The sequence below is a fragment of the Conger conger genome, chromosome 1 (assembly GCF_963514075.1).
Source record: "Conger conger chromosome 1, fConCon1.1, whole genome shotgun sequence".
NCBI lineage: Eukaryota > Metazoa > Chordata > Actinopteri > Anguilliformes > Congridae > Conger > Conger conger.
Window position 1 is genome coordinate 25,618,610 of NC_083760.1, and position 16,967 is coordinate 25,635,576.

Below are 16,967 nucleotides of genomic sequence, written 5' to 3' on the forward strand. Positions count from 1 at the left end.
CGATTAAACGTACCTGACTACAGAAATGGTGAAACCAATACTCAAAAGTAGAAAATCTGCACTTTAAGCACATGTGAACGTTGTCCCTTATGGAGCTCACTATATATGAATTACAATGGGTTTATATGGTTTGAAGCAATGAATATTAACAGTCTATAATCCTCCAGGATGAAGAATATTGCTAATCAGCGTATTTAAAACAATGACTGGCCCATCTCTGTAGAAATACACAATAGAATTAAGGCCAGCCAGTTTTACTTTATTCAACCTTCAGCAGCCAAGAAAATAAATTTTATTTGACTCATGGGGGGGAAAAAAACAAATATGATTAGGCAGGTACATGATGCAAAGCAGGTGTGAAGTTTTGTTTCCTTGTTCTATATGTCATGGCTGGGGGGGGGGGGGATATAGTATGTGCAAAATGATACAAGAAATGGAAGATAGATGAGATTAAGGGTCACAGATGATCCCAAGGGAAGCCTTTTCTTTCTCGATAGTAAATAAAATCTGTTCAGGGTCATTCCAAGTTAAACAGTATAGTTTATTATTATTTTCATAATCATTCTTGTCATAATTTCCATTATTACTGCTGTCGCTGCAATCCTCCATTTGGATTAATGGAAGCTTTGGTCACACAGTGTGGCAATAAAAATCATATACAGTGCACTTTAAAAAAGTTTTCTTTTTTTTTGGGGGGGGGGGGGGGGAGGGTTAACTATGTTTTAACAATACTTAACAGGATTAGTCTACATTTTAAGGCAAACATACTGAAGCATTTCTTGTGTCTGGAATGAAAAAGATCACATAAGTCGTACTTCAGAATGTATGAAATTACCGACTTATAAAAAAAAAAAAAAATCAGATTAAGATGTTTTTTAGCGGTATAGTAAAAACTAATACAACATATACAAGGCTTTTAGTGACAATACATTTTAATAATAGTAACAATCAGCTCAACTGGAACAACAGTATTGAGCAGCATCACATAGAGGATTACTGAAACTATTGACCTCAACGGTTACACCAAGCAAAAAGAAAATTGTGGACAGAATGACAGTAATATTTACAGCGCGGCTTGCATGGAAAAAGATGATTGTTAATGATTTAATTTGACGTGATTAAATGAAGATATAGGGTTTCTTTTTGTGCTGTGTGGACTTTGGAGACATTCCACGGTGGGCTTCCTTGCTTTTAGGGGGCGGTGGAGGGATTCGGCATCAGTGGCGCTGGCAGCTGAGGACATCCTGCGGACAAACAGACCCCAGAAAGGCTCTCATCTTCACCTTCCCAGAAACCAAAATGAGACTGAACCTGGGCGAGGCGGGAAGCCCTTTACAGTGGACCACCAGCCCGGGGCCTATGTGTCTCCTTTGAGGACCCCGAGACAGCTTTGCAACAGCTGTAGATTACCCTGGATACAAAAACAAAATGGGTAGGTTTGCTGGTCAATCATCTAATATAAATACAATAGAAAAATCTTGCTTCTTAAACAAAAATATTAAATCCATATAGTATCCCTTAGTACATTTTGTTTTTATCATATATGATGAATTACCTTTAATAGAAGTGGCCCCTAGAAGTTGTTTAAGTACACAGACTACCAGTCAAATGTGTGTCTGGCCTTTGTACCCAGAAGTACAATGATTACACATAACCTAATCAAAATTATCTAACATTCCTGTTCATTATTAAGGAGACTAGAATGTGTGCATTTTCCATTAATTACAATGATCACAAACAATGACCATTATGACTGTGTTTATTATTTCACCCTCCTTATAAAACTACCACGTAAAAATATATAGCAATGTTTGTTCATTTAAGATTTTTCAATGTAATGTCTGTTGTTTTCGGTCTGACACTTGCGGCTGAAAATTACCTTGGCGTGTTTGAGTTCCAGTTCTGCCAGTTCCACCAGGTTCTTTCGGAAAGCAGCTACCCGTCTCGTCTTAAAATCTATGAGTTCTAAAGAGAGATGGGACAAGATTGTAGGGCCATTTAAAAAGAATATGTTGCATCGGCTTGCCTTGCCATATATCACCTAGGGATACAGAGCTCCAATATTTCAATGACCCAGAGCCCCTATCATCCAAATGACTCATTTAAATATCCAATTGCACAGAAAGTAAGCTACTATGTGTTGCCCTGTGCAAAACAAATTAATAAATAAAAGACAAAGTACTTTTATTGGTTTGTTGTTTCTTATGGTTATTGTTGAGGCAATTTGTATGAAATATAGCATTAGTTGTTTTGTATGTTATAAAGTGGAGCATTTTAAAGTAGTTGTTGGTCCTGCAATTAGTACACTCCCCATCAAGGACTTCTAACAGAAATAGTAGACAATGAGTTTGCAATGAACTATGGGAGCTTGAGGCAAGGGAAACATAAATGGCCGTATACACCATGTCAAGCTAAAGAAATCCAAAATGCCATCACACCATTCCACCCAGTTCTGGATAAAGACTCTAGACAATGCAGAATGAGTTATCCTGTCACTCATCTGCTTTGAACCTCTGACAGATGAAAGAGAAAACAATGACACAATTTTGTATTTTTCATACTGCATAATCCATTAATTTGGCAGATAGAAGCTTGTCTGATAAATTAATGAGCCAGTTTTATCATTAAAATATCAGTCTTTCTTCAATTATTATTATCATAATTTATTGACTTGGCAAAGTCACTTATCCAGCAAGAAAGAACAGTTGAAAATTTGGGGAGACAAGTTAAATGCTCCCGACGAGCTGGTCGGCGCCTTGCATGGCAGCCAATCGCCGTTGGAGTGCGAGTGTGTGTATGAGAAGCATTAATTGTACAGCGCATTGGATAAAGGCGTTATATAAATGGCAGCCATTTATCATTTACCATAAGTTGGTGCAAGAGGCTCCCCATGATAACGTAGGTGTTTTATTCAGGGGAAAAAAGAGCTAAGATGCAGTAAGATTTAACAATATAAATCCAGATTTTTTAAACGGGTGATGTTCTTGAACCACAACAGAATAATTACTCTTTTATTCTGACATTTCCGTTGTTCATTGATCAAAACATTTACATAGCCTTTGGCTCATTGCAAGCTTCAAAGATAAAATGTTTAATTTTAATGAAAATCTTAAAACGAGACGTCACGATCTAGCCAGCTGGCATTAAAAGAAGCACAAGTGTCAAAGTGTGAAGAAGACATGAATTCCAATCCCAGTGATCAATGATATGATAAAACCCTTATATTTTCCCATTGACACTAGAGGTTAGCATATGCACTCAGTGAGATGAGGCATTGGAAACAGGGCCAAAACACTTCAAACTATTGGGAGGAACTGAAGTCATAGAATTAAATCACTTATGAAACAGCCATTTTCATTTTAATTCCTATAGTAGGAAAACCAGGCATACATTTCAATCTCAAGGTTCACTGTTGGCTAGCAGTCAGTTAGAGGAGGAGAGGATTTTCTTGTCAGGGACTGCTGTTAGTCAAATGCAGCATGTGTCATGTGATCACACTTGCGGAATCTCTATGCAGTTAGAAGTAGTGAAATGTGCTGGCATGAAGCTCCGCAGAAAATGTTAGTCATTTCATGAAAACATCCATGATGAAGGTGAAGTGAGACCTCGGACCATGTAGATCACCAAATATGGAAAATATAACTAGAATTGCAGAAATTAAAGAAAGTACCTTGCTTCGCTGATTCAGAAATTTTCTCAAACTTCTGACAGCAGACCTGCTGGCTTGTTTCTGCTTGAAGGACGTCCTTGTTCTTGGCTCTGGCTTTATCCAGCGCTTTGTTTGCATTTTCATAATCAACTAGTGCCCTCCCTCTTCTGTACAAGAGATCCTGCAAAAACATGTACAACACCACCATCACCACCATGCTCAATGAGCAATATTAGGAGTACAGAGAATTAAATCAGATTTTTAAATATTAAAGTCATTACTAGTCATGCAATTTCTATGCATATCATATCTTGAAAGAAATGGGCCTATATGATAGTAAGGGGACAGTATCGAGGGGAGTTACTCTGAAATAAAGACCCAGATGGCTACACCTTGTGAATAAGAGCAATAAAAAAAAGAAGTGGATGACCCTGATGAGTTTTCATTGTTGCAGTGTTGCTCTTTCCAAAACCAAAACATAAAATGACAAACATCAACCAACAATGGTAAATGGTCCGCATTTATATAGCGCCTTTATCCAAAGCGCTGTACAACTGATGCTTCTCAATCTCACACACACACACACACACACCTACAGTGATTGGCTGCCATGCAAGGCATCAACCAGCTCGTCAGGAGCAATTGGGGGTTAGGTGACTTGCTCGGGGACATGAACTGGCATCCCTCTCACTGCCACACGACTGCTCTTACATCCTGAGCTAATGTCACCTACTATGGGCACATTGGAGATGTGGATTCGATGGATCCAGTGGATCCAAAAACACAATGGAGATGTCAATGTCTGCTCTGCAGAAGTCTGGTGAACTCAAGGAAATGAGTAATGATTATCATTACTCATTATCACAGGTTACCTGTAGCCTACACAGAAAAGGCAAATACCAGAACAGAGGACTATGAAGCATTTGAAGCATTGGAGATTAGATCATGACATTCCAAGGGCAAAGGACAGAGTGCAAAAAAGGTTCAAAGTTGGAATGCACAATCAGTGACATTCAGTTGCAGATGATTTGTTCCAGATGCCTAATTTTACAGCAGCATACATGCAGCCCCTTTCTCATCAGATACACTTCCTCATCAACAAAGTCTCCATGCACACCCATTCAACCAAAAATAGTCTACGACTCAATAAAGTTTCACATTGGAATCTTGACATTTTATGCATGTTTATTTGTGTCTGCTTGTGTAATAGACAGGAGGGTGTACTGTTGCGCTGTAGCATCACTACAGGGGCTGTATAGGGGCATCACTAGCCTAATATTATGCTGTTAAAATAGCAATGAAACTGCACATGATTTAAGACCAGTTTTGGTTGCTCATAACACAAAGCTGCTGCATCGAAATAGGAATGTACAGAAAATGACCATGGCCACCAACCGTTCCAAATAGGCACATGATAATTTGCCATTTTAACACTCAAGGCACTGAATGGAAAAGACCCAGGTGAAGTACATTGAATTTCTGAATCCAGTAGTTTTAACAACCAACATCCACGTTTTAACGCCCGGCACTCTGAATGCCGAATACAAGTGCTTCACCTGTTAAAACACCTTGCTTATTCACCATGTAAATTTAACTATCACCAAAATATACCAATTATCAAATACATTTGTTTGTCTAAAGAAGCGGGTCAACTACCTCAAACAAAGAATGATACAGACATGGACAGTCATAAAAGAAAAGAATGAAAGAAAATACCAAACCACAGTTTTTGTCTCCAAAAATAGTCACAAGATAGCTGAATCTTTTAAAAACCAGGGTGGAAAAACGGTGGAAGGGCGGAAGTGTGGGAGCTTTATCAGAATATCTATGATATTGTTAAAAATATTCTTGATTTTAATCTAGTTTAGTCAAATGAGACAAAACATGAATATTGCAGGAGGTACACAAGCTCAGTTATTGAATACTTCTAAAAAAATAAGTTTCCTTCTGCTTCTAACACCTCTAACAAGGTGATATTTGTAGACAATTGTTAAATCCAGCCAGCAGCAACCTGCATCATCTTGGTGCAACTTTAAGATCATGAGGTACTATAGAAAAACTTGGTGCCTTTGTCTTGTGAAACAAAAACAGGCCAACATGTATCCAAATATTTGAATTTAGAATTTAGAAGTTCCCTTCCAATCAATATCCTTTTTACACAGTGCCATAAGGACCATTTGCTGCCCTCCTCAAATCAGATCGGTTTCACTCATGTATACGTCATATCACTGGTGCTGCTCTAACTTTCAGCTTGTCTTTAAGTATCTGTGCATTAAAATAATATTTTATATGTCCTATTGCCAAAATATTGTTCGGGCATTCACCTTTGCTGCTTGAGACTCCCTGAGGTAATACTTCAACAAGTCAGCAAGTTTCAGGTCTTCGTCTGCAGCCACACGCGCCTCAATTTTCTGTACAGGAATAAAAAAAAAAAAGTTAATGTACAAGGGAGAACAATTCAAGGTACAGTACAGTACAGTACCTCTCCTCATTAATATCAATTTCTTCAACATAAAACACAATTCAGTGGTGAACCCAACTACTGAATTCAGGCCTGTTTGGTCACTTTGATGCAGCCAGTTAATGGAATAAAGCTCAGGTGGCTAAAATGCATTCCAAATAACATTCATTTCGGCATATGTAATTTTCATGCAAAGAATAAAGCTGGGAAGAGTTATTTACCCGTGTTTTTTCAAAAAGTTCAGATACTTTCAAGAAAAATCTGTAAGAGACAGAGACATTAGTTTGTGAGAGTACATTTCACAGTGGGTCTGACAGACCAATGTGATCAGCTCCGCATCGTTAAGACTTAATGGTGGCTATCTTTCCACTGGACCAGGAAGAAAGCTTTTATCATTGAAAATGACTTAATCTTAATACAAGTTAAAGGCAAATTAAAGGCATACTACGCAGGATGTAGAATGGACTTGCGTGCTACACTTTAGACTTTGCCTTAGTACTACAAAGATAGGGCCCATAGTGTAAAGATCACTATAACACTACCCAATTACTTTTACCATCCAAAATGAACACTGCAGGTTGCAAAATGTATCTTCAATGTCTTCCTGATCGCCTCACATGGGGCAATTCTTGTCCTGGGTGGTGGGCGGGGTTGAGAATAGAGGAGGAGACTTCCTTTGCTTGTAAACAAAGGGCTGCAACAAGGCCAAAAATCCTGCATAGTCTGTCTTTAAGGATACAGTGTAAAAACAGTCATACTTAAGCTATGAGTAGTTATTACCTAAAGTTATCTATCCTGGCACAATGTCACATATCAGCTGTTAATAAAAATTCATAGCATGAACATGGTGCCATATCAATACTATTCATCACTATCCGTATTCTTTTCATCACCAAAGAGCAAACATCGGTTTCTTCAATAAGCTGCACTGAGGCGATTTAGTGGAATTAAATCTTGCTTCAAAAGGGCCAGTGGCTAATCTATCTTGGTCACCCATGTGTGATAGTGGTTCGTAAGTGAAAAAAGGCCTCTGTCATACTGTGCTGCCTGATCCCCTCCACAGACAAAGGAGGCAGTGGTTGGTGTCGCTAAAGACCCAAATAAAGGACACACAGAACCCAGTGGTCACGTACTTGCAGACATCGGTCGAGTCCTGCGTCCCTAACGTGTACAGAGTGGATGCAATTCTATTGACATCATCTGCAGCACCTAAAAAGGAAAGGAGACATCAGATCCTGGGATACAGAAGAGTCAAGTCAAGCCCTTTCCTCAGTGGCAACTTGCATGCAAATATTGCCATACCCAATTCCCATGTGCTTGAGGCATACAAGTAAACCTTTAATTGTCTGTTCATTTCATATTTACAAATATAACCAACAGGAACCAGAGTTTTACATTAGAATCTGAAAAGAGCCATTATTAATGCAATGATTGCTCAACAAAATCGATACTTTTATGCATTTACCTACATCCTATTTATGTGTATTTACATTGTAAACACACACACACACACATTTATTTTCCCTTTAGTATAATGCAAAATATGTATAACAACTGACAGAGCAGAGTAAAAAAAAAAAAAAAAAAAAAAAAAAAAAAAAAAAAAGATCTGCAGCACGTTTTGTTGCAATACACAGTACCATGTTTTACTGTGGTGGAAACAGATTATAATTTTGTGGATTAAAGTTCTTGAGGGACAACACATATAAATTACAGTATTCAGGCAAGTTAGCAGGCAAAGTTGAGACCTCACTGAACTCCTGACTTCAGTTCTGAATTTGGCAAGAGTTTGGAGGAAGACACACATCTCTCTACATTGCAGTGCTTAATTTATTCCCACAATGTTTCCCTAAAACAACAGTGGTGCAATAAATTCAACAATGCAACGCAGAAAGACGTGTGCCGGTTTATCAGTTTCATTGCAGCACATGACAAACTCCCTTGAAGGCCAGCCCCTCCCAAAGGGTATGGCTCTTTTAGTTAATAGCCATCCTCAAAGAGCTGGGGGGAGCTCATTTCCTGACGGCCTCAAAACATAACCCTACTGACCAACGAAAAACCAACTCACCCATTTCATCATTTGCCAGCAAAATAAGGCAAAGCGAAAAAAAAAAAAACAGACATAAAATGCACAGCACAGACAAGACATATTGACACAGGAAGAACTTCTTTCCACACAGTAAAACATGATACTATATATTTCCATGTTAAATGAATGCAACTACGTATATTAATCACAGTTTTGTTGTTTGGTTTGTAAACCAATCACACCATTATACAAGAGTTGTAGGTTGTCATTTTAACAGAATGAAAAACATTAAAAATCATTTCTGATGCTGTGTGTCAGAAAGGCATGAAGTCAGGGGCAGCACTGAGGTAAAAATGGGACTTACTTTTGTGAGACCTGATCATTCTATCAGATTTGGCAGATGCATCTTTTACACGGTTATGGTATTCTAATAGGAATGTCTTCTCGTGTTCAAAGAAATCATCTACATCCTGAAAATCATAAAGAGGTGAAAACAAACAAGTTTACAAAAGGGAGTGCAGCACCAGTATTATAATAAAGATGTATAATCCTACTTTCTAAAATTGCCAACGATTTCATTATTACATTTTCAAAAACAAACATAATTATTTTGTCTCCCCCTCAGATTCCATAATAAGCTATTCTAAAATGAAGATGTAAGGAGGCTGCTGGGTGGTCCGTCCAGTTAAGGCACTGTTCCAATTCATAGATGAGTCTGGTATCAAATCCGGAAAACAGTGGCAGCAGACCGGGGTCAATTATGCAATTGTTTTTGATTCAAATGCTTTTCAATACAGAGCATATCAAATTATTAATAAATATTTTGCAATACTGAATCGCAAGCGAGCTCAATCAAGCACAGAAAAGTATTTGAAACCCACAAAATTTGATCCAGGTCAGAGCGTCAGTAACAATGTGAGCACATTAATATTAATTGGAAGAAAGGAAAAGCATAACTGTTATTAAATGAAGGTGTAATTTAACTTGTAGATGTGGTTTCCCCTCAGAGTGCAGAATGCTGAACTGTCACATGACAGAATCACGGGAGAGGCTTTCCTCCTTACTGGGAAGTCGAAGCCGACCCCCCCTCCCCCTTTCCTTCCCTCCGCTCTCTCCCTGCCCCTTCACCTTTACTCCTGCCACCAGCACGCCGTCTGCAGACTTCACCACATTCTTGAAGAAGTCCTCAAGCTTCTCTTTCTTGTTTTTACCCCGCACGCTCAACTGCCAATGACAAGATTTAGGCAAAAACACCTTAGAGTGGAATCTGTGATGGTAGGTTCGCTCAGATGAACGGAAAAGAAAGCTTGTAACGAAAGAGACAGGAACAGTACAGAATTATTATTTCGAGTATAGCATATTTTAAAAAAACACTGATAGTGACAATAAATACAAGAATTGAACAGGTTGTGTTCACAATAGCTGTTACTCCTCTGCTGAAGAACAGCATTAGTGCTTCTAGTGCCGGAATGTCACTGCTGTACTTGTTTGAACAGTTAGTCAGACAGTGAAGGAACACAATATTTGGTTGTTTCCTACATGTTTTTTCCATGGGCAAAGATATTATTCCAATTAAACATCGTAAAATGCAATATAAAACAAGTCAACAAGTTTACAGCCCTTCCACCAAAATATAATTTTAGTTTTCAAGTCAATGCCCACAAGGTGTAACAACTCCAATACTTGTTTTTGCTTTCTATACAAGCAAAGTAACGGCACTCTTAAAAGCTGCAATGGTAACATTATACACTATGCATTTTCCCTTTCCTCTACGCATTTAAAACTGAGAAATAAACGTGGTGCTTATCAGGAAGAAAAAAGTTTCCTGCACCAAATTAGTTTAATAGTTATAATTGTTGCACTGTGTGTTGGGACAGCGACTGCAACTTTTTTTTTTTTTTATCCAGGAAATATAACCCTTGGTATTGAAAGTAGCATGAGAACCAGTAAACATTAGGAACAGACAATAGTTGTCCATTGAAATAGATACACTGAAGAGACACTTGGGTAGTTACGTGAAACATGAGCAGCTTTGATTCGGACAAATGATAGATGCCAGCAAACAGAAACACTTTCCAACTCTCTAAAAGAGAACAACAGCCGTGACCACCACAAAACCCAGCCACATTAATTGGTCTTGTAAAGGTGCACTTACATCTTGGTTGTACTCCAAGAACACGTGAAAATTCAAGTCCTTCCTGAGGACAGGGTGAGCTGCCACACGACACAGAAATACTTCATGCATTGCCACAGTTTTCTTGAAGATGGCCAGGTATTCACTGAGAGAGAGAGAGAGAGAGATAAAGAGGGAGAAAGAGAGATAATGGGTGAATGGGTTGATGGCTATATATCTTGTGTTGATGTCAGGGCTAAATTCCAGTTTGAAGGTAGGCTTGACAACAGGTTGAGTCCAAGTCAGGAATGACTAAATATGGAGTTCATAAAGAGGGTGCCGGCGGTCACTCACGCCTCTAGTTCTTGTTTCATTTTGGTGAATTCTTCCTTTGTCATAGAGCCCTCCCCTTCTCCCAGCTTCTGTAGTTTCTCCCTTGAAGCATCAAAATCGGGTCTGGGTGGTGCAGGGGGAATCTGAAAACCAGAGAAACGGCATGTAAACACAGTCATTCACAGGAAGCATTGATTACACCATTTCTGATACTCCTCTCTGGTCCAGGAGCTCTGTATTTGTCAGAAACCCACCCACATACCCTCCCCTCCCCAAAGAAACCTGTACACTGAAGAAGCCCATTTTAGATTTATCACACTTTGCCTAACAGACTACACTGGGTATATGATCAAATGTGAAAAGCCTTTAATCCAACATTAACTTTAATCGTATTTATACATGTAATTACATACATGAGAACTATAAGGGCAGCTCTGGAAACACATTCCCTATAAAATGTACTGCTACTTTTACTATTCAAATATCACGACTCTATCCAATTCCAAATCTATAATTATACTTGTGGCCTTTGATGTGAAGACAATATGTCATTCAAAAATATTTAAAAGCTGTCCAGCTAAATTATGCTTGGCTGCAAACAACTGATGAATACTGAAATTTAAAGAAATGACAAAATGGCTTATATCTGAATCACTTTCCGTGTGATTACTGTAAGTGCATCTCTTGCCTTGACAGGCTACATTAAAAATGCTTCTGGGCATTGCACAAAAACCACATATAGTACAACAGACTGACATAGATCTTAAGACAGACATAGATCATAAGGTTACATTAAAAAAAAAAAAGAGCGCACTCGCACAAATTCAATTTGTGCTCAATTTGATCCAAACTGCTGCTGTACAGTACAACAACCATAAGCAGATACAGGAATCAAATACGGGCTAATCTAGTTTGTGTAAGTAGGAGAGAACAGGCTGACCTCACAGATACACTTAGCGCCACTCCCTTCAACCCTGCTGACCTGAGGACAGCATTCAGCACATCAAGCAATATTTTCAGACTGGTGACTGATCTGGGACCAGGCCGGAACACAAGCCTGGGCACAGTGCATAATCTAGCGTGAGCCCAACATATGATTAACATCCGGGCTGATGCAGTGTAGACGATGGCAGGAAATGCCATTGACCCTAACTGTGCTGAGTGGTTGATGCTGAAAATCATGTCCATACAGTATCAGGAAGTGCTCTATATTTAAATAGTGATTGCACATTCTTCCTGATTGAAAGAAAAAAATCATCTTAATATTTATAAAACAAGATGATTGAAAATACAATTTAAATGATACAAAATATGTTGCGACACCTTTTTTTTATACTGAGTTTAGCATGACCCTCTGTAACAATCCCATTCAGAAGGGAGCTAAACTAAAAACAATCACAATAATTGTCTGATGAAATGATTAAATGCAGGAGCTGATTGGTTGATTAAATTACTGACTGTAGAACACCACGTGAAAACTACATCAGTTAACTGTAAGCCATTAGAGCATGACTACCAAGCAGAACTGTGCTTTGGTGCACTCTGCATACCTCCCTCCCCCATGTCAGGCTGAAGTTAACACTGTAATAACACTGACAGTGTAATTAGGTGCATCAGGATCAATTACATCCAACAACTCCACCTCTGCTAAGAGGGGGGGACACAATAATTGGTCAGGCCACTAATGATGAAATCAACCATGTGCATGGTGAACATTTAACTTGTGAGGAAATTTAAATTTTAAAAAAAAACAAACGTGGGGTAGCATTAACATAGCACAGATTAGGCATGGACACAAGATGCAGAAGCGTGTAGCATAGAAGGAATACAGTATCTGATATTCTGGGAGGAAACGCCCAGACGCAACTGGAACTGATCCAGATAAAATCTCAGACAGGCAAATTATTGCTTGCCCTCCTCATTCATTAGAGAAATCAGATTCTTTCCATTAACTTCAAGGCTGAAGTTCTTATCAGGGCCCATAACTCATGTCCCTTGTTCAAAGCTGTTGGCACTCCCTGTCAAATGCATTGTTTATGCTGAACCAAGCTACTTTGGCTAATGAGAAAAAATGGTTTCATGAATATAAACCCATGCCACCCATATAAAATCGTGCTGCCTTAGACAAAATGTTTCATTTATGTCCCATGAAGGACTAATTTGAAAACAGGTATAAGGTGCACCAAAAAAATAGTACATTAAAAAGCATCTAGAATGCGTCATCACAAAAGAATACCTATAAATCATTTGTAAACTCTTTTGTAAACCTTCACTAGCAAGGTAATCTATTACTGTGTCTTTGCACCACTGTCGCCGGCATGCGTTTCAGACTACCACAGAGATTGCGTGATACAATGGGCTTCACTGTTTGGAACTTGGAAGCATGAGTAATCAGTCCAAATGGATAACTGAGGTCTCAAGCATTAGCAAAGTCTCGTTCATCAAACAAATGTGAGGCTTAAACAGTAAAGAGAAAACACTTCATTCACTGTTGAGAGCTTTCGTGAAGTGATATAGCCTTTTTATAGCAATACAGCTGCCATTGTCATCAGCTGCATGAAGAAACGGTGGAAGCAGACCCGGTACATATGGGATATGGTTGGACTGAACACCAGAGACAATGCCACCTGGAGAGAGAAGAACCTTTCACTGACAGGCGAGTCATTCCATGACTTGTTTGGTGAGAATAAAACCGGTATTGAGCTTTGTTCCTTATGGAACTGAAATGCATTGCATAGATCTTTTGTTCGCCAACTTCCTTATATTTGCATCCCATGAAATGCATATGATACAGGTAAACAGACTTTGGACAGAACTAGTTTACCTTTCATTCATGTAGAGGTCAACTAAAACCTTTTTGTTTTGTGTGTGTGTGTGTGTGTGCGTGTGTGTATAGGGGGTCAATGTATACAGTTGCTCAGTTTATTTATCCATAAATTAACTTACTCAGTCACCAACAATGGCACTTTAAACATTCTGCACTGTTTAATTTTGCTTCAGTAAATACTGATATGAATTACAAGATAAAATATCAAATGTATGCAGAGTTAGAACATTGTCTGAAATAAAGGTACATGAATCCAAGAATATGATCAGGACGATTAATTCAGTTTATATGATTGTTTTTTTTTTATGAGAGGAATATTAAGAAATATCTTGCAAGTGGATAAAGCATCAAACAGGATTCAAACACATGGCTGTCTTGTGTGTTCTACCTCTCCACCAACACACTGTCCTATATTGATAAAGCCAACAGACCTGTGGAGAGGCATTGTTATACTGCTGCACCATGCATACTTACAATATACCCAGCATAGTCCTCATTTTCCACAAAGGAATCGTGGAGCCAGATGAACTCCTCATGCTGTCGCACTACTGAGAACTCATTCTGCTTAAAGTTTGGCAGCGTGCTCTGGGGAGGGAGAAAGAACAGAGGATACAGGTTAGGGCCCACCGATGCTTACGGAGGAAGTACTCCCTTCAGAATAGTGATGAAGTGGAGAATCTCCAGCAACCAATGACACCTGGGATGAGACCACAAAATGCAGGGAAGGTGACTATGATGGCATTGAAGGAGAGCCATTATCTTGGAGACAGAGACCATCTCAAGACAATCCTCCCCTGGAGCAATGCACGGTTAAGGGCATTGCTCAAGGGCCCAATGGCTGTGCGGATCTTATTGTGGCTACACCGGGGATCAAACCACCGACCTTGCGGGTCCCAGTCACGTACCTTACCACTACGCTACAGGCCGCCCTCAAACCCTCAAATACAGAATGTATGTATTTTCACTATTGTCTGTATGCATTGTCGTAGTACACAGCAACACATGGCGATGCACTTCAGAAATGATTATGTTATCACAGAAAACTACAGTTCAGCTAGAGCATAACTCGCAGGAAAAAGGAGGAGGCTGACCTTGGTGTGAACAGTGAATTTGACCTTGTCCCGCTCGCTCAGAGCATCCGAAATGTCCACTTGTAGTGTAGCATCAGTCTGCAAGTCCACATTGACGGCCCTAGGCTGAGGAACATTAGTCATTCCAGGTTAAGACGTAACAAATACAAGTGAGGCATACCTAATCAAGAAAAGTGATTCTTAGGTGTCCTAAGGATTTATAAGTGATAATAAAAACAACTACAGCAATCATGATAAAAATCAGCTGAAACATGCCACTATGGTTGTCAGGTTCAACACTGTAATATGTGCTTCATGCATCTTCCCTTGATGGATAGGACTATTTGCCAAATACCTAAACAAATCGGAAAACCAAGTCACGCATCAAGTGATACATTCTAGAGTCTAATACAAGTGTTTTCATTACATTACATTACAACAGACATTCTTATCCAGAGCAACTTACAATATATTGACTCAAAATTTTAACTTAAAATTAAGTTTTGGGTTCTGAGATTATTTTATTTCTCATTTGCAGAGGACAGCAGCAGGTATGGCAACTTAGGTTATCTTGTTTCGTATAAAGCATAGGAATCATGATACAACACACATAGTAGTGAGCTCATGGTCAAAATAATTTAATGTGTATTCATTTTCCACTGCTTTGGGACATACAAATTTGGAAATACAAATTGGGACAGGCACATTCTTTTGGTATAGTGTTCTATAGCCAAGTAACCAAATATAAATGTTGGCTGGACTATTCAGACATCTAGGAATGAGATATTGACAATCATGGTCATTCAAAAGCATTCTAAAACCTCAGTTGTGTACATACATTCCTACAGCCTAAACAGACAGAATGAAAATATCAAGTTACATCCCAATATTAAATGGTGTACGGTAGTTCAGGAATGGAGGAAAAAGAGAGGAATTGAAAACACAATGGGCTTTTAATCTTTCAACAGATCGTTGCTTTGTCAAACAGCAGAGAGGTACTGCCTAAAGGTTATTGTTTTTCCGTTTATCCAGTCAAGCAAATTTGGCCACACAAGCTGCTAAGAAAATCTACCTAGCTATGATATAAAACGAAAAATCTTCTACACAGTCCGAACTGATGTTTGTCAGTATTGTCAGTACAACACAACAATAAAACGATTGTCTAATTTGGAAATTAATAATGCACAACGACAGGAAATCACTTGCGCACACTATAAATATTTTCCTCAAAATATGCCATAAATTATTTGTGTAAGGACTCCATCTCGCCGGCAACGAATGGCAGTGTTGTTTACTGATCAAAGCGCTTTGACTCTGAAGTTGATAGCGCCCTAGATACATTTAGCAGAACTATCAATCTAACGTTGAGTTCAATTCCGTAGGCCAGTCAAGGCACTCGTTTTCGTTTAGCCAAAGTAGTAAAAGCAAAAATACATAAATTGGATTAGCGCAGTAAGTAACATTAGCCAGCTAGAGTGACGGGTACTGGACCCAATGACAGGGCCCTTAACTTTAAAACATATGGGGAAAATACTCAGCTAACAGCTTTCTTCAGTCATTTAGTAATAACCGGGCTGGCCGACGCAAGAGAAAAAATAATAGTTGCAATACAATCAGATGCAGGCGCCAGGAATATAATAAAATATATAGGTAGCCTATGTTGATTCCAGTTACAAGTCAACTGACTGACAAGCTGAATAGCTAATATAGCTAGCTAGTTAGCCAGGTCTGGCTAGTCATCAATACGAATATTTAGCCAGCTAGGATTCAACGGCTTTAGATACTTGGATACTTGCTGTGTGAAAATAACATATTAATCATAATACAGAACGGAAATTGAAGCAGTTTCCATACCATACGAACAGGCTACAGAGAAACAAATAGAAAAAAAAACTTACTCCTCTGTCCTCTTCCGATAGGAAATCGGGACCATCGTCCAACCCTTCTTGCTATTAAAAAGAAAAACATAACCGACAATCACACGTTAATATAAGCTTTTGATGTCGACCAAATCTTATATGTGAAATAATGCCTGATGGTCTCAAAAAAGGATAAATCTGATGAGTATTTGTGGATAACACCTACCATCATGGCTGCAGGAAAGGAGTTGTGGCACTGACGGAGCCTCGTGACGTGAGGCGCAGGGATCTCAGAGGGTGGAGCCGCAGCCCGCAGACGCACGACACGCACAAAGAGAGTTCTCAAGATGGAACCGGAGATATTACACAGAAATACTTAGCAATTATCGATAAAGCCTTACCTGCGGAAGACCTTTTTAAGCCTAAAGAAAAAGACATTAAAAAAACATAGAATATTTAAATAAGAAAATACTAAAGACAGATCAGCCGAGAGATTCGTGTGATTTTCACATGTGCTATTTGTCTAAACAATAGTTATGGAGCTTTTATCTCATGTGGGAGAACTGAACAAGATGTTCCCGTTTTGCAAGCTTCTTCAGTTATTTATTATGCACAATTTTCTATTA

At 38.8% G+C, this 16,967-nt stretch overlaps 1 protein-coding gene across 1 annotated transcript; it reads right to left on the reverse strand.

Annotated features, from left to right (window-relative positions):
- Positions 1-520: 520 nt before the first annotated feature.
- snx6 (sorting nexin 6) lies at positions 521-16,697 on the reverse strand. The gene is made up of 14 exons (XM_061252834.1): positions 16,568-16,697; positions 16,381-16,431; positions 14,504-14,608; positions 13,887-13,997; positions 10,607-10,728; positions 10,295-10,418; positions 9,268-9,363; positions 8,504-8,609; positions 7,244-7,319; positions 6,332-6,371; positions 5,974-6,060; positions 3,671-3,830; positions 1,880-1,965; positions 521-1,411 (listed from the first exon to the last, which is right to left on the reverse strand). Exons 1-14 carry the CDS (start codon positions 16,571-16,573, stop codon positions 1,358-1,360), a joined length of 1,224 nt encoding a protein of 407 aa, XP_061108818.1. The 5' UTR covers positions 16,574-16,697; the 3' UTR covers positions 521-1,357.
- Positions 16,698-16,967: the final 270 nt, after the last annotated feature.

Bases quoted from the DNA above. Each gene is read 5' to 3' on its own strand.
- snx6 (XM_061252834.1), bottom strand. The intron at 10,419-10,606 runs GTGAGTGACCGC...TCTCTCTCTCAG, and splicing joins ATGAAACAAGAACTAGAGGC to TGAATACCTGGCCATCTTCA. The intron at 7,320-8,503 runs GTAAGTCCCATT...TTTCCTTTTTAG, and splicing joins AATGATCAGGTCTCACAAAA to GTGCTGCAGATGATGTCAAT.